Source organism: Chiloscyllium plagiosum, chromosome 29, assembly GCF_004010195.1.
Source record: "Chiloscyllium plagiosum isolate BGI_BamShark_2017 chromosome 29, ASM401019v2, whole genome shotgun sequence".
Taxonomy (NCBI): Eukaryota; Metazoa; Chordata; class Chondrichthyes; order Orectolobiformes; family Hemiscylliidae; genus Chiloscyllium; species Chiloscyllium plagiosum.
Genome location: NC_057738.1, coordinates 48572164 through 48590259, shown reverse-complemented (window position 1 = coordinate 48590259; position 18096 = coordinate 48572164). Strand labels below are relative to the sequence as shown.

Sequence of the window (18096 nt, the reverse complement as noted above, 5' to 3'; positions counted from 1 at the left end):
GAGGGGTTTGTCTTATTATTGTGCAGTTTCAGTTTATATTCTTTGGAGTTTAGATGGATAGGAGGAGATCTAACGGAGGTATACAAGATGCTAAAGGACATTGACAAAGCAAATGTGGAGAAGCTGTTTTTTCTTCTGGAAGAATCTAGAACAAGGGGTCACTGTTTAAAAAAAAGGTCAACCACTTAAGTCAGACAACAGCCAAACACATGAGGGTTGAGTGCCTTTAGTTCTCTCTTCCTGCACAGGTGGTGAAAGCAGAGTCCTCAAATATTGTGAAAAACCAAGGGAGACAGATTCTTGTCAAACAAGGGGTGAAAGGTTATCGGGGCAGGCAGCAATCAGATCAGCCATGACAGTGCAGGCTCAAGCAGCTGAGTAAACTCCTCTGGCTCCACGTTTGGATGTTTGTATATTCTCAAACACTTTGAACACTTTAAACTAATATTTTTATGACCATTATTTCTTAAACCACCTCACTACAGACCAAAAGACTCATTTTATTTCAAATATTGCACAGCTGTCAGCACGATTGACAACAATAAAGCAGATTCTAAGAAACAAATGGGTCCACAGTTACACTGGATAGTCTTGATTTGGAGATGCCGGTGTTCGACTGGGATGTACAAAAAATTAAAAATCACACAACACCAGGTTATAGTCCAACAGGTTTAATTGGAAGCACACTAGCTTTCAGAGCACCACTCCTGTATCAGGAGGTTACCTGTTGGACTATAACCTTGTGTTGTGTGATTTTAACACTGGACAGTCTGTAACTGAAGACATGGATATTCCCTAAGCTTCCAGCTCAGCGAGCAAACCTACATCCAGGACCTCAACCTGAGCTATATTTCTTCTCAAAACTCATCAATATTCCCTAAGAACCTAAAGTTGATCTTTTCACATCACTACACTTTCTTTCTGGATGCTGAGAAAACTGGAGAAGTAGCAACTGCAACCAGTTTGATGTTATCTTCATAACAAAAAACTTTTTTGAAAACTAGACATAATCAGACTTACAACACTGTAAAGCAACCACTAGACCCTAAAATGTTCTTTCTATGTCACATTTACACAATATCAATTTGTGGAGCCAATGTCTTTGACTCAACACCCAGACCCAAATTATAATCATTTATTCAAAGCTGTCCGACATAGTTCAATTCTCACACAAAGAGTTACCTTTCTCGTCCTTGGTGTCACTTGTAGTTTCATGGGAACCAGACATTTCCTGCGCTGGTGGAGTTTCTGTTACATTAGATGATGCGACGTGGGGTCGGTGTGCATTTGGTAAAAACAAAGGCTTTTTGGCAACAGGTGGGGGAATTCTGCCGGGTTTTCTCTGTGCAGAAACGGTTTCTGAAACTGCTTTACTCTGTGCATCTGTCGAACCTTTGGATTCACTCTTTGAGGCTATTCGTTCAGAGACAGAGTTGAGCTCAGCCACAAAGTTCCTCTTCACTTCAGCTTCTGCCTCTGGGGAGCGAGGAGTTTCAAAGATCAGCTTCTTGGGACTTACATTTTTAGAAAGAACGAAGCTCGCTGTTGAGGCAGGTGATTTCTGCGGAGCCCCACCATCAGGGGGTTTAAATGTACTCTGTCCGTGAACTTCACCAGCTGTCAGTTTCTTTCCAGAGTGAGAACTGTTAGGTTTGATTGAAGATTCAGAATCGGAAGAGGAAGATAAACGGTGTGTTAGAGACTTGCGAGCAGGTTTGCTTGGTGCAGTCACGTTAGTTTTGGCAGGTGGTTTCAAATCAGGTTGGATTTTGGTTACTTGATGCTGGCTGTCCAGCCCTCCAGGCGTGTACGTATTCATCTGGACAGAACGTAACCGTACCATCTGTAAGAGAGATGGTGTGACAATTGGTTTCCCACCTTGATCGCTGCCATTTTGATTAGGCGAAGACTGAACATTCAATTTATTTTCAGAATCCTGACTGGACATCTTTGGTTTTGGAGTTATTACTTTTGAAAAGTGAGAATCTGCAGGCAGGGTTCCTGGGAGAACAAAGGGCTTCTGTTGAAGATGGTTTGACATTGATACGGCTGCAGGTGAAGCAGAGGGCTTTGGCCCAGGTGACTGGTTGGTTTCTATAGGAAGTGGAGGTGGAAGAGGTTGCGACGCAGGTTGCCCTGGGATCGTGTTCTCCAATGATTTGTCAAGGGGTATTGGAGAGGGAGGGGTTGGAGACACTGACTGTAAATCTTGCGCAGAAAATCTCTTCTCTTGCACGGAGATTGTCAGGAGGGAAGGAGGCGGGGGGGGTGGAAACAGGAAGTCAGCCTCCTGCCCATCCTGATGGGTAACATTAGCATTCTCAGGCATAGACAATGGCTCAGTTGAGGGTGGAAAGGCAGACAGGGTCAAAGGAGGAGGAGGGGGAGGCCAATCAAATCCTGACAGCCTTTTGGGCTCTAAAATAGAGGAGGAAGATGGGGGTGAGGATGTCCCAGTTGTTGTTCCTTTCTTTGGTGGTGGTGGAGGGTGATGGGATGGTGGGGGTGATGGTGGGGGTGAAAGGCGCTCTGTTGCGACTGGAATGATTTCCTGTTGTCCAGTAGGAGGTGCTGATGAGATGGATGTGTCCACAGGGTTAGATGAAGCATGCACAGCTTCAGAGGCTGAAGAGAGGACAGCCACAGGAAACGTCCCAGTGACTGGAGAGGCCTGAGCAGCTGTGGCCGCAGTGACCGATGGGGCTTGATTGGATACCGATGTAGTGATCGATGAGGGCATGGTTGCAGTGATCAGCACAGCCTGATTGGATATTGCCGTGGTGACCGGTGAAGCCTGATTGGTCACTGCCGTGGTGACCGGTGAAGCCTGAGTGGACATTGCCGTGGTTACTGGTGAAGCCTGAGTGGACGTTGCCGTGGTTACTGGTGAAGCCTGAGTGGACGTTGCCGTGGTGACTGGTAAAGCCTGATTAGGTGCTGGCATAGTGACCTGCAGAGCCTGTTTGGATGTTGCCGTGGTGACCGGTGAAGCCTGATTAGGTGTTGCCGTGGTGACCGGCGGAGCCTGATTGGATGTTGCCATAGTGACTGGTGAAGCCTGTGTGGACGCTGCCATGGTGACAGGTGAAGCCCGATTAGATGTTACCATGGTGACGTGTGGAGTCTGATTGGATGTTGTCGTGGTGACCGGCGGAGCCTGATTGGATGTTGCCACAGTGACTGGTGAAGCCTGTGTGGACGCTGCCATGGTGACAGGTGAAGCCCGATTAGATGTTACCATGGTGACGTGTGGAGCCTGATTGGATGTTGTCATGGTGACCGGCGGAGCCTGATTGGATGTTGTCTTGGTAACAGGAGCAGTATGGGCAGTTGCAGGGAAGAGGAAGGAAGGTTTCCGTGTGGGAGGTGATGGTGCTGGTCCTGCTGGAGGTGGAGGGATCGATGCTGGTCCCCAGGAGTATAACAGAGATGGTGGCAATTTTGCAATTTTTACAGTGGGTGGGGGTGGAGCAGGTGACGATGGTGGAGGAGGGATTGAAAAGAAGTCAACCCGTTCAGAAATGGAGGATGATATCGATGCTGAAGAGGAGGAGAGTGACTCTTCTGGAGAAAGCAGAGAAGTGGATCTCTCAGGTTTGGACCTTCCTGCAGGAGGGGAGGGAGATGTGGAATCCTTGCCCATAGTGGGGGTCCCACTCTGACTCGAGTATCCACTTGATGGTGACATGGTTCGCTCGGATTTGTCGGGTGAGTTTGTACTTCCCGGAGGAATGTTACTCTTTCCTTTTGACATTTCTTCTATCCGGCTTTCAGCTGTCACTGAGATATGATGAGCTGGAGGGTTAGCAGCAGCGAAGGGAGAATCCACACAGGGTTCAGGTTTGATGCGATTGATTTCACTGAGTCCAGGTGAAAACACATCATCTTCCTCAGGTGACACACAACTTTCATCTTTAAGTTTGGAGTTCAGCTCCTCCTCCTTCTGCTGTAAGGAATGGATTCTTCTCGGAGGAACTGGTGCCTTTTTCATTTTCCTAACGGACAGGCTTCTCGAGATTGATCGCTCACTTGTTACACTCTGTGTATCCGATGCATCAACAATACTACTGGTGCTTTCTGCAGGAGATAGTGGTTGGTTGTCAAAACCATTACTTTTCAGTTCATCAGTTTGATAGTTGGAGGTATTGTGTGCAGGGGTATCCTCAGTGGTTTCTGAAACATTCTGTGCAGAACATGCATTAACCCACCTATTGGTATCTGCACGAAAATCTGGAACAGAATTAGTTAGATTGTGTTCATCGCATGATTTCTCTCTGACCTTTTCCGCAGAATGATTCCGGACATTTCCCTGTGATGAGATAGTGGAATTGTTTGACACTATGGTTTCTGAAGATTGAGATTGGCTCCACGCATCACTCGAAGCATAATCCCTGCCATCATAATTCTGCAGGGAGATGGATCGGGAACAGGCAGGAGATGGGGCGAATATTAAGCTGTCCCTGCTGACAGTGCGCAGGCAATTCTGACTGGTGTTGATCATCACAACATCCACCGCAGAAGGCAGTATTGCATTGGGAATTATCTTGGATAAGTACGTTGCCTGAGGTGACATGGACATAACTGGGTTTCGAAGTTCACTTGATGGGGATGATTTTGGAACGGCTAATGACTTTGGTCTTTGGGAAAAATCTATCAGTCCCCAGTTCTGTTGGTCATGAATTTCTAAAGTGCTTATTGATTCAGTAACTCCCTGTGATGAATCTGTAAAGGTTACAGACCGCAAAGAGCCCCTTGCTCTCGAGTGTGGGACTATATTGAAGCAATGATTTCCCTCTCCCCTGGATTCTGAGACAATGCCAGCACTGTCATCACCAGGCACCTTCACAGCACGGATGGAGGCATGGGATCCCTTTCCAAACCCTGTTTCAAAACAGAAAGAACCATATGAAAACCCAAAAATGGCTTAGAACTCAATTTGTTGACAACCAAAAGTTAATGCTCAAGTGAAGAAAGGCAAAGTCATCTCCTCACACTTTGTCATGGCTATAAGACAATGCAAGCTTTTGTCAATAAAATGCAGACATTCTCTGGAGAGAAGGAGGAGGAAGAGAGGTGACCTGATTGAGATATACAAGGTAATGAGATGCATGGATAGAGTCAATAGCCAGAGACTTTTCCCCAGAGCAAGATTGACTGGGATGAGGGGTCATAGTTTTAAGATATTAGGAGGAAGGTATAGAGGAGACGTCAGAGGTAGGTTCTTTACGCAGAGAGTTGTGAATGCATGGAATGCGTTGCTAGCTATGGTGGTGGAAGCAGAGTCATTAGGGACATTTAAGTGACTGCTGGACATGCACATGGACAGCAGTGAATTGAGGGGTGCGTAGGTTAGGTTTTTATTTTACATTAGATTAGATTACTTAGTGTGGAAACAGGCTCTTCGGCCCAACAAGTCCACACCAACCCCCCAGAGCACACCCACCCAGACCCATTCCCCTACATTTACCCCTGCACCTAACACTACAGGCAATTTAGCATGGCCAATTCACCTAACCTGCACATTTTTGGACTGTGGGAGGAAACCGGGGCACCTGGAGGAAACCCACGCAGACACAGGGAGAATGTGTAAACTCCACACAGTCAGTCGCCTGAGGCAGGAATTGAACCCGGGTCTCTGGCGCTGTGAGGCAGCAGTGCTAACCAGTGTGCCACCGTGCCGTCCATTAGGATTAATCCTCAGCACAATATCATAGGCTGAAGGTCCTGTGCTGTGCTGTACTTTTCTACGTTCTATTCAATCCTGGCCAAGAGAATGTGGGAAATAACATTCACCAAAAGGTTATTTATCTGAATTTTTTAACTTAAATTATTCAACTGCTGCAATAAGTAGGGCTTACTTAAGGTAGAAATACACGACGAGGGTTTGCTGCAGCAATAGGGTGAGGCTTCTTCAACAGTATGAACTGCATTGCACAAAAAGACAACTTGGAGAGTGTGAGTGCAGCCTCTGAGGTGGGAGCATTCCCCTGACCCTACCACATGCTACTATACCACCTCAAATACCATATCTATGATCAACCTGCACTGGCCCTTTAACTAAAATAAGATATAAGTGTTAGACAATTCAAAAAGAGCTATTGAACTAAATAGACTTTATTAAAATGGAGAATTTATTAAAAAAGACACTTTATTAAAAGTGGAGAGGAATTCTAACTGGGGAGGGAGAGTAAAGAGTCAGCTCAATCTGCTCCATTCCCCTGCCCCACTAAACATGAGGCAATTAATCTGGATCTTTCAGTGAGTGGTGGTGTTATACTACAGTGAGGCACTGCAGAGGAAAAATACAACATTGAGATTAAACAATGAACATTTGAATGCAATAAAAAGCTGGAATTAAGAGTGTAATGATGACCATCAAACCAATATCACTTGTCAGGAAAAACAAAGCCCATCTGGGTTCATTAATGTCCTTCAAGGAAGGAAATCTGCCATCCTCCAACCTGCCGTCAGTTTCCTGATGAAGGGCTTTTGCCTGAAACATTGATTTTCCTGCTTCTCAGATGCTACCTGACCTGCTGTGCTTTTCCAGCACCACTCTAATCTTGAATCTGCTATCCTCACCTGGTCTGGCCTACATATACCTCCAGACCCACAGCAATGTGGTTGACTCTTAACTGTCCTGTGGGCAATTAGGGATGGGCAATAAATGCAGCCTAGCCAGTGACTCCCTTATCCCATGAATGAATATAGCTCCAGGCTTTCAAACTGTAGTTAAATATTTTCTAAAGTAATTAGTACTAAAAATCATTCATAAAGAGTGATTCTAAGTCTGATTGCGATATTTCTTCCTGAACTTGAATGTCACTCTATCAGATTCTTCCCCAGAATCCTCAGTGACCTTCAGATGTTAGGTTTGTTCCCTAATTAAAATTTTAATCAGCCAACCTTCAGCGTAGAGTCTCAAACTTCAACCTTGGTTGAAGAGTGCTCTCTAACAGTTTGAGGTCAGGGTGAGGGAACAATAGAGGAGCTGCTGTTACTCTGAACCCCTCACAACAGCCAGTGAATGGAGAACTCCTCAGGCACAGCATATTGTAACAATACAATCACTCGTCATGATGTACACTAGAGAAAGGGGTCAGAAGTAAGAATCCTCACCACTCCCAAACTTCACTGTGCCTTTATCTGTCCAGTGCCATGGGGCCGTGTCCAAATATAACCCACTGTAGAAGCGAGCAAATGCAGCACAAACTAAACAACAAAATGGACCCTGTCTTCAGCCACAAAATGCTCTCTGCACTCCAGGCTCCTATAGAGCATATGGGAAATGATCATTCTTTTTCATTTCGGTGAGAGTCAACCTAATGCCCACATCTGCTATATTTTCTATCCCGGTTACATCCAACTCCTTCACAGATATGTCAATAAATACAAGAGTCTGCCTGGCCAGCAGTTTGTAATTGGTACGTGAACAATATGCAGACCTAGTTCCTGTTGAACATGCTGTGGGAGTCCCATGATTGTGGTTCTTCGAATTCTCTTCTCTTTCAGCTTGGGGCCTTTAAAAGATGACTGAAGCTTCTGTGGAGGTTTAAAGGTTGTTCCTGTTTGTTATAAAAAGTTAGGATGTTACATACTTACAATGAATTTGTAATGACATGAATATTCATTTTTAATTTATTCAAGTTCCTCTTCAACCTAATCCGAATCCAGGATGCAATCTGTATTTGTGGGACTAGACAAATTTACCTAATTACTATAGATCTGCTCCATGACAAAACAAAGCATTCCCTCCTGGTCCCTCTTGGCCTGTCTATAGTCTTTCGTCCATTAGTGGTTTGTCTTCAGTCGCTGTTTACCCAAGCTCTAGAAATCCACCTCTATATTACTTTTCTTTGTCAAGTCACACCTTAAAACCTCCTTTCTGATCAAGCTTTACATCCCTCAAACTAATCTCCTATGTGACTCTGCGTCTTATCTTATTTTATAAAGATTCCTGTAAAGGGCCTTGGGGTGTTTTATTACATTAAGGATGTTAGAGAATTCAGGTAGCTGTTGTACTTTTATGCAGGTACATGACAGCCTTAAGCTGGCACTCTGACATTCCATCATTATAAAGCTCACTAACATTAATGATCCCAGCTCACTTTGTTTGGTACAGAATCAAAGCCCCAAAACCCGCTGATGTTCAAAGCCATTTGAGTAATTTCAAGGAACTCAGAACTTCACCAGTAGATGGCGAGCCACACTTTGGTGAACTGTTCAGGAATGTTACATCCCTCTTCCGGGGTGTTAGCACTAGAATTTAATGTATAGAATCATATTGTAAATTACAACGTAGATGGAAAAAACCTAGACTACATAAATGGTTCAGGAAATCGAGATACTCTATTTATACACAGTCTTCTCTTATTAGATCGGAGTCTTTTAAGCTAATGATCATTTTCCCATTCAGCAGAAACTAGTACCTTTGCTACACGAGGAATTAATTTTTAAATTTACAATCCAATTTCAGGTTAAAGCAAGGTTAATTGAGTCCAGTATTGAAACCCAATTTCCTCCTACATTCAGGAAGAGAAAGTACCCACATCAACGTTGTATTCTCCCAGCACAACCTGATCACTAGACAGTTACCAGTTGGGATGACTCCTGACCGAGGCGACAGTGAATCCTTTCGGATCTCATCAGGGGTTGGTGGTGGAAGTGACCTGGTTTTGGCCCAAACCTCGTCATTGGGTGCACATGATCCAGACTTCTCACCATGGGACACATCATCACCATCCTGTGCCAACGACAAGCAAACCATCACTCTTAAAATCATCAATATTAAAAACAAACCATTTCCATTTATAAATCTGTACATTGAAGACAAAACATTTAAGATTAAACTCCTCTTGGAACAACATTCTGAATTCTCTTTTTTAAAAAAATATCAGCCCAAAATTCAACATTGAAGTCCTGACACTCTGGACATTTCTGGGTTCGCTGATTTCTGGATCTGAATGATTCCCCAAAACAAACTGGAAAGCAGAGAGAAAAATAAATTATTAATAGAAATCCTTCAAACCATCCCCTCAAAACTATACAGAGCCTCAGTATCTAGCAAGCAGTTGGTTTGAATTCTCTTTAAGCAGATACACTCACAAAACAAGGAGGTAAATATTTGACCCATTCATGTGAAGCCATACCATCTACCCTTAACAGTACAGAACATGATAAAATCAGACCAGCTGCAGCGAATCCTCAGAAATTCTAACCTGTTTCAGGCTGTATGTTTGTTGCAATTAGTTACTTCAGACCAATTGTACAACATAAAAGTAAACTTTTCATCAGGGATAATTATGTGACTGCAACTCTGAGCTAATAGACAAGCCATATTCCATGGTATTTAAACTGGCTCCATGAAAATGGAATATTTGCGAAGCAAAGTTGGCCACACCCCAAGAAGGCAACTAATTTAACTGAATAATTATAAGATTTCAATCCAGCACAGACAATTTCATAGTTGTTATTTTTACAGAATCCGGTTTAAAAGGTATTTGGGGATCAGCATATTCATAAAACTGGAGCAAAGTTTGTCTTAAATAAACACATGGAGAAGGTTTTGACAATAAATGTTGCAATAGTTCTGCAATCAAACCCCAGACTTCATGTCCCAGCCCCTCCTCTCACCCTTCACATCGCCTTCTCATGATTCCAGCCAAGTCAGCATTTTCCTTACTGATAAAGGAGTCTCCTTTATTCCCTCCTTCCTCCACCCATGAATAGCCACCTTCTTCTCCATAATTTGTAGGAGTCTTGAGCCTGTGTGCAGGCTTTATTTCCACTCTGACCTTGTCCAATAACAGGGAGCATCACCATCGGAGGAGCACAAACAAATCTCCCTTTATCCTGATTTACATGCCCTCAGGCTAGAGCAGAGGCCTCCTTACCTGATGGCTCATCTGCCCTCCGACACCAACATCCACCGGTCACTGATATAACCAGCTGAGCAAACACAGATTTGCCAGAGATGCAATTACTAAGCATTGTGAAGAAGTAGATATTCTGCATGGCATTGTTTTAGAATTCGAATTGATTAAACTCACTATTAAAAAGCAGAATTTCAACTTATTCAATATTATTTTATAGTATTTCTGTGATAGCAGCCTTCTCATTTTCTGTAAGAATGTTGGAATACGTAAATGGAGGAAAAAAAGCCTCATATGCTTAAAATAAAATGATCCTTTTCCTTCCATTAATTCTCCTGAAAGATTGAATGACAAAACTTTTGATTATTCATGCAATTAATCATCAATCCCCATGTCTTACATGCTGGCTGGTGTCTTCTGCATAACCACAGCCATTTCCAATCTGCTGCTGGGAACATCCAGCCAGATTTCCTGAAACAGAAACAGACGAACATCACAAAATTAGGAAAACCACAGATTCTCAAAATCATCACCAGTGGCTGCAATTTATTTCCAACTTTCTTTGACATAGAATCACTCACTACAGACTTCAGAACAAGTCAAGGACTGACAGCAGAACTACAAACAGAAGTGTCATGGCTGCCGTCAGTCACCGGTGCTACAAAATGGCTGATATTGCTCCTCAAAGTTAACAGCTCAAGTTCAGAATCTTTCTAATCTCACTGCACTAGCCTCAGGGGAGAAACAGCCTCTAATGCTGTGATTTTTGTTTGGAGGATGGGAATGTATTGTGGGATGGAGTCAGATGGATTGATCCAGATACCGATTGGAAATGCTCTGTGTTGTGGCGAGAGCTGGCTAAGAAACCACCCAGCTCACGGAGATTCTGTCCTAGTTGTTTTGATAAATATCATGCCTTCCAGCTCTCACTCTTGGCACTCCCCTCACCATCCCACCCACACCCACTTGTAAGACCACATCAATGACAGTTAATTCTTTAAAAACTTCTGATCTGTCACTTAGACCATTAACTTACAGCTCCCTTGCTGGAATAACTGTAGGTTGTTGAAAATGTGATATTTTCCCAGATGACCACTTCTGGCACCTTGTGATATTTACTTTCACGATATGCTACTGGGTGAGGGCTGGTTGAGATAATTTACTACCTCCAAATCTCTGTTGTATTTGTTTTGTCTTAGGCCTATCGAGTGATAATTGATGGCGGATACGACAATGTAAAGTACCTACAGGAGAGGCATGGTTCTTAAATTACAGGGTTATTGATGATAGCAATAAGTACATTTGATCAGGTATGATTACTAGAACCTTAAAGTACAAACTCTAGAGCAGAACCTCCTCCTTTTCACCTACAGGCATCAGTAGAACAGGTGAAGCCAATGAATATTAATATCCTCAGAATCATTACTTCACACACCAGTCAGCATTTATAATGAGGATATTTAGGGTAATAACAATCAACAGCTATTGTAACTACAAGAACAGAACTTTCTCCAAATCTCTGACACAGATAGGTCTTGATTTAAAAAAAATGGTTGGGAATATAAATAACTCGACAGTTTGACAGTTCTCCAAACCTTTTTGATCCTTCATGAGTATTTACATAAGTTGTCCAGAAATGTGGGGCACCCACACTGCAGGAACAAGCCAGAATGCAATTTGTTTGAACTCATCATGGAGTTTAGGTTTCTGCCCAAGAGTTAGATCCCACCCCTTTCCCTGACTGTCAAAAATAGGATCTGTTGGAAATTGGGGTGGGACTTCCAGATCCAGCACCCATTGTAATTTTAAGCATCGAAGAGATTCCACAACTCTGAAAACTCTCAACACCAAGTGTTGCCATGTCATCATTACCAAGAGGGCAGATGCTACTGAGGCAAAGACAGATACAAAGTATTCAGTCAATACCTGCACCATGCACCCTACCTCCATGCATAAAAGCCCTTTTGGCTTCTACTTTTACCACCTTTTTAAACTATTGATAAATTATAGTAGGAACATAGAACTCAGGAACAGGATTAGGCCATTTGATCCTGCTTTCAATATCATGGTTAACCTAGTTCTGCACTCAGTTCCACTTCCCTAACTGCACCAATAACCTTTGACTCCCTCGAGGTAAAAACAATGACTGCAGATGCTGGAAACCAGATTCTGGATCCATCAAAGTTTTACCTGCAAAACCTGTGCCCACACCTCCTCCCTCACCTCCATCCAAGGCCCTAAAGGAGCCTTCTACATCCATCAAAGTTTTACCTGCACATCCACTAATATCATCTAGTGTATCCGTTGCTCCCGATGCGGTCTCCTCTACATTGGGGACACTGGATGCCTCCTAGCAGAGCGCTTTAGGGAACATCTCCGAGACACCCGCACCAACCAACCAAATCTCTGCCTTTATTCCTGATGAAGGGCTTTTGCCCGAAACGTCGATTTTGCCTGTCCTCGGATGCTGCCTGAATTGCTGTGCTCTTCCAGCACCACTAATCCAGAACCTTTGACTCTCTCGTCCATCAAAACCTAGCCAACTTTGTCCTGGACAAACTAAAATGCCTCGGTTCCACTACCTTCTACAAAAGAGAATTCATTCAAATGATCCTCAGAGAATGCGGCAATGGAATTTCTTTTCACGACAACTGCAGGCTCTTCTCATGCTCTTGTTTTGCTTTTCACTTCCTCTCCAAACCTTCCTTATTTAGCCTGGTTCTCTATCTACCTAACATCCAACATGGAAAGTTAACAACCCAATCGTCATATGCAGAAAGGAGTTCTGAACTTCTACCGTCATCTGCATGGGGATTCCAGGCTGGAGATTCCGTCCTGTTGTACACAGCACACACAGAGGAGTAGCGTCCTTCAACCATTAACTGTTTAGGTCATGGCAACTGACACTTCCCCATTATTTATACTCAATAGTGGCCGCAATAAAATGAGCAACACAATGCATCTCTCCAAGTGTGTGTCATGGAAGGTAGTTGATTTCCAAGTAAATATATTGTTTACACATAATGTAATATTAATTGTAAAAGAATATCACATTTTAATTATCAAATATAGTGATCAGGATCTGGTCTGTTAGCATTACATCAGGTTGTGTGCAGATGCATTGTGTGCGAATCCCCTAGTCTGGAGCAAAGTCACCAACTTTTCAAACATATTTTAATCAGACATTTATTATTTCAACTAAAATATAAAACCAGTACAGGAAACTGAAACATTATCTACTTAGAAACCATATTTTTAAAGTTTATTTCTGAGCAAGCCATCAAATTGCAGATATTTTATGGACAGTAAGGATTTCTATATAGAAATAGCCCAATATTAAATAAAAACTGCATTATGTGTTACTTTTAAAAGGACCATATTCATAAAAACCATGATTTAAAATTAAAACACTTTTATTTTATCATATTTCTTAGACATGATCTCAAATCATCCAGGGTTTAATTTAGAAAAACTGCATTGAGATTATCACAGAAATTCAAAACAAAGTTTTAAAACAAAATAAACTTTTTCAAAAAAATGCAGACCTCTGCATAATCCAAGGAGAAAGTTTCTTAAAAATAAATGTCTAACCTGTATTTAAATTGTTTTCGGTTTATTTTCAGCTGAGAAAACACCAATAGTAACCAAGTCAGCACAAACTGCATCAGTAAGGCGAGCACAATTGCACAGAATGCTCCAAATATGGTCTCACCAAGACCCTATATAATTACAGTAAGATATCTTTACTTGGGTACTCAAACCTTCTTGTAATAAAGACCAACATTCCTCTTGGCTTGATAACTACTCCCTACCTTCTTGTTAACTTTCAGTGATTCATGAACAATAATAGCCAAGTCGTTTGATGTTCAACTCTTCCTAAACTCTCAGCATTTCAGAAATACTTCATTTCTGTTTCAAATTGCTAAAAGGGGACAAAAAGTTGAAGTTTTTCATTTGAACTCATCTAGACTTGGGTGCAAGAAACTGACTGTATTAAAAAACAATATTTTACAGAGCATGAGAAAGTGAGTGCTGATTGGCTGTGCTATCAACAACACTGAGGTGCAGCAGGAATAGTTAACTGTCAATCTTCACTGTCAGACTAGGCAGGTTGATTGATTGGTCAGGGTGTTGCCATGGGAATGCAGATGATGTTGGAAGTCTCTGTGACCCTTATTTTTCACAATGAAAAAGGGTGCAATATAAGTACAAATTCTTCCGCCCAAATAAAACAGGGCCTTATGCGTTAATTTACGTAGTTTACAGATTAGATTAGATTACCTACAGTATGAAAACACCAACCCTCCAAAGAGTAACCCACCCAGACCCATTCCTCTACTCTATATTTACCCCTGACCAATGCACCTAACACTATGGCTAATTCACCTGAACCGCAAATTTTTTGGATTGTGGGAGCAAACCGGAGCACCTGGAGGAAACTGACGCAGACACGGGGAGAATGTGCAAACTCGACACAGACAGTCGCCCGAGGTGGGAATCGAACCCAGGTGAGGCAGCAGTGCTAACCACTGAGCCACCGTGCTGCCGTACGCATTCATTCAAATACATCAGACTATGCATCCAAATTCTGGATCAGTGGTGCTGGAAGAGCACAGCAATTCAGGCAGCATCCGAGGACAGGCAAACCGGATGCTGCCTGAATTGCTGTGCTCTTCCAGCACCACTGATCCAGAATCTGGTTTCCAGCATCTGCAGTCATTGTTTTTACCTCTATGCATCCAAATGACAACATAATATTGGGTTCTTAGTGCTATTCAGATTATTTAATTAAGTGGCCCTTTGGCTTTGAATGGTGTTCAATCTATTTCAGATCACCCAGGGAACAGATTACTCCAAATGACCCCAGGGGGAGGAGTATGATTATTCCAAAAATGTAAGCAATAGGTAAAGGTAGCTACCTCATACTGTTACTTTGCAATAAACCCACGAGTGGTCTTCTCCACTTACAGGATTCTGCTTCAAGGTCTCAGGGTGTTTTTCCTACCATATACATGAGTAACATGAGCCGAGCTCTGGTGCCAGTGATATGCTGTAGCTGAACTGGTGGACCATGTCAAACACCACCTCCCTGCTAACCACTGACAGTGGAAAGCAGACCATTCGTGCTGAACTAGCCCATACCTTCAAGCCTCAGGAACCACTGTCCAACTTTAGGTATGATTCTGCTACTGAACAACGTTATACCGAATATTTCAATCTGTGCCAAGAATTACACCAAAAACCAATTTAAGATTGTGAGATTTGTGTATTTGGCAATCTCTGCTGCATTCCTATAGCAGCATCATGACCAGAGTCTACCTGCCTGGGTCTACAATTAAGATTGACAGTTAACTGTTCTTGCAGCATCTCCATATCAACAATGGCCTAATTAATCAGGACCTTTTCTCATTCTGTATAAAATTGTGTCTTTTTCCAAGTCTGTTTCTTTCTTCTATTTCTGAGTGCATAATAGAAAACATTCATTTCTTGTCTTTTAGCAATGTTTAATTTCTATATTTCTGACTTTGCCTACCAGAATGAGTAACCTCACATTTCTCCATGCTGTTTTCCATCTGCGTACAGTGTGGAAACAGGCCATTTAGCCCAGCAAGTCTACACCGACCCTCCAAAGAGTAACCCACTCAGACCTATTCTCTCACTACTCAACGTTTACCCCTGACTAATGCACCTAACCTACACATTCTTAAACACTATGGGCAATTCTAGCATGGTCATTCCACCTAACCTGCACATCTTTGGATTATGGGAGTAAACTGGAGAACCTGGAGAAAACCCATGTAGACACAGGGAGAATGTGCAAACGCTACACAGTCACTAAGGCTGGAATCAAACCCAGGTCCCTGATATGTGAGGCAGCAGTGCTCACCACTGAGCCACCGTCCCTGCCCTGATTAAGGTGGATAATGCATTTACTCTTTATAAAAAGGAACGGAGCATAAAGGTAATGAGGTAATGCTTCAGTTATACTGAAGTGCAGTGGTGAGACAACAGCTGGAAAACAATAATAAAAAACAAAATACTGCCTATGCTGAAAATCAGAAATAAAAGCAGGGAGTGGTGGAGGAATTCCAAAGAACATTAGAACTAGGAGCAGGAGTAGGCCGCCTGGCCCTTTGAGCCTGCTCCGCCATTCAATAAGATCATGACTGATCTTTTCATGGACTCCGCTCCACTTATCAACGTTTTCACCATACCCCTTATAGTTTCTTTAATGTTCAAAAATGATCTACCTTAGTTTTAAAAACATTTCCTGAGGAAACCTCAACTACTTCACTGGGCAGGTAATTCCTGAGATTCACAACCCTCTGGGTGAAGAAGTTCCTTCTCTATTCAGTCTGAAATCTGCTCACCCTAATCTTGAGGCTGTGCCCTCTTGGAGAAAGTGAGGACTGTAGATGCTGAGGATCAGAGCTTAAAAATGTGTTGCTGGAAAAGCGCAGCAAGTCAGGCAGCATCAAAGGAACAGGAGAATCGATGTTTCAGGCATAAGCTGCCTGACCTGCTGCGCTTTTCCAGCAACACATTTTTAAGCTATGCCCTCTTGTCCTAGTTTCACCTGCCAGTGGAAACATCCTCTCTACTTCTATCTTATCTATTCCCTTCACTATTTTATATATTTCTATAAGATCCCCACCTTATTCTTCTCAATTCCAATGAATATAATCCCAGTCTACTCAGTCTCTCCTCATAAGCCAACTCCCTCAACTCAAGAATCAACCTAGTGATGTGTTGCTGGAAAAGTGCAGGTCAGGCAGCATCCAAGGAGCAGGAGAATCGACGTTTCGGGCATAAGCCCTTCTCTCCTTCTCCTTGGATGCTGCCTGACCTGCTGCGCTTTTCCAGCAACACATTTTTAAGCTCTGATCTCCAGCATCTGCAGTCCTCACTTTCTCCTAATCAACCTAGTGAACCTTCTCTGCACCCCCTCCAGTGACAGTACATCCTTTCTCAAGTAAGGAGATCAAAACTGCACACAGTACTCCAGGTGTGACCTCACCAGCACCCTGTACAGCAGGTTTGACAAAAGAGAGAGAAACAGAGTTAATGTTTCAAGTTCATGATGACTCTTCTTTGAATCCAGAATGGTCTTTATAAGGTAGACATGGAAAGGATGTTTCCTCCTGTGGGACTCTGTTTAAAAATTAGGGATTGCTCTTTTATAACAGAATTTATTTACTCTATCTCAGATGGCTGTTCAATTTTGAATCATTCTGCCTCAGAGGGCAGTGGAGGTTGAGTCGCTGAATTGTTTTGAAGGGGAGGTATTTCTATCCTTGTTAGGTGTGGATCTACAGTAATCAGGAAGTGGTGGTAATGTGGAGCTCAAGAAACAAACTGGTCAGACCTGATCTCATGGACTGGCAGAGTATGCTCGAGGGGCTGAATGGTCTACTTCTGCTCCTAATTAGCATGTTCATATGCACACGTGGACACAGACTTGATGCCGGTTCTGATGGAGGGGCCATATGAGCCAACTGGTCACTCCCTAAACCTCTTTTTCACTGCCTGTCCAAGATCAGCTGTTGCCTCTTACCATGAGAGTTTGTGTTCAGGAGGGCAGAATGCCAGGTGGGAGAGGTGGACAGCAGGAGGATCAGTGATAGTAAGTGCAAAGCAGAGTCATTCTATTAAAAGCCAGATGTTTTGTTCACCATATTTCATTGCCACGTTATTAGATGGTGATCAGGGGCAGGAGAGGGTGTGGCTGCAGTCACACAAGAATATCAGAAAGTTTGAAACTGCTTTCTGGCAGTGTGGGAATGCTTGTAAGTAAAAATGTCTTCCTCTGCTCACACATTTTGAGTTAAACATTTGGTTTATTTCAATTCCCACAAACTCGCTCTGCCTGGTCAAAGTCTATAATTTCACAGCTCCACCCCTGCCAAGAGTCACTTCAATGCTTCCATTTATAGGTGCGTTTGGTAGTAACCACACAGCACAGAGAGACCAGGACCAATCGAAATACTGAGTGGGAGAAACACAAACTGGAAGAGACAATGCTGATTGAGTGTTGCTGACTATGTAAATAGCAGTGACTCATCACAGTCCTGAAACTCTGCTACACCCAAACTCTGTAGAATCATTTCAAACCACAGAACAAACTCTTCATCTACATGTACAAACTGTCAGCAACATGAAAACGAACCCAACCTGATTTACTCTGCAGTAACACAATGTGAGTTTAAAAATATGCTAAGGTTGT

The 18096-nt window shown here is 42.9% G+C and overlaps 1 protein-coding gene across 3 annotated transcripts in view; it reads right to left on the bottom strand.

Annotated features, from left to right (window-relative positions):
- LOC122564569 (uncharacterized protein KIAA1522 homolog) overlaps positions 1-18096 on the bottom strand; it is a 281052-nt gene that overhangs the window by 20495 nt on the left and 242461 nt on the right. For all 3 annotated transcript variants that reach the window (XM_043719658.1, XM_043719659.1, XM_043719660.1), the window contains exons 3-6: positions 10273-10343; positions 8596-8743; positions 7446-7565; positions 1183-4881 (exon numbers count right to left, since the gene is read on the bottom strand). In XM_043719658.1, coding sequence (XP_043575593.1) covers positions 1183-4881; positions 7446-7565; positions 8596-8743; positions 10273-10343 — 4038 coding nt within the window. The remainder of the gene's footprint in view (positions 1-1182; positions 4882-7445; positions 7566-8595; positions 8744-10272; positions 10344-18096) is intronic.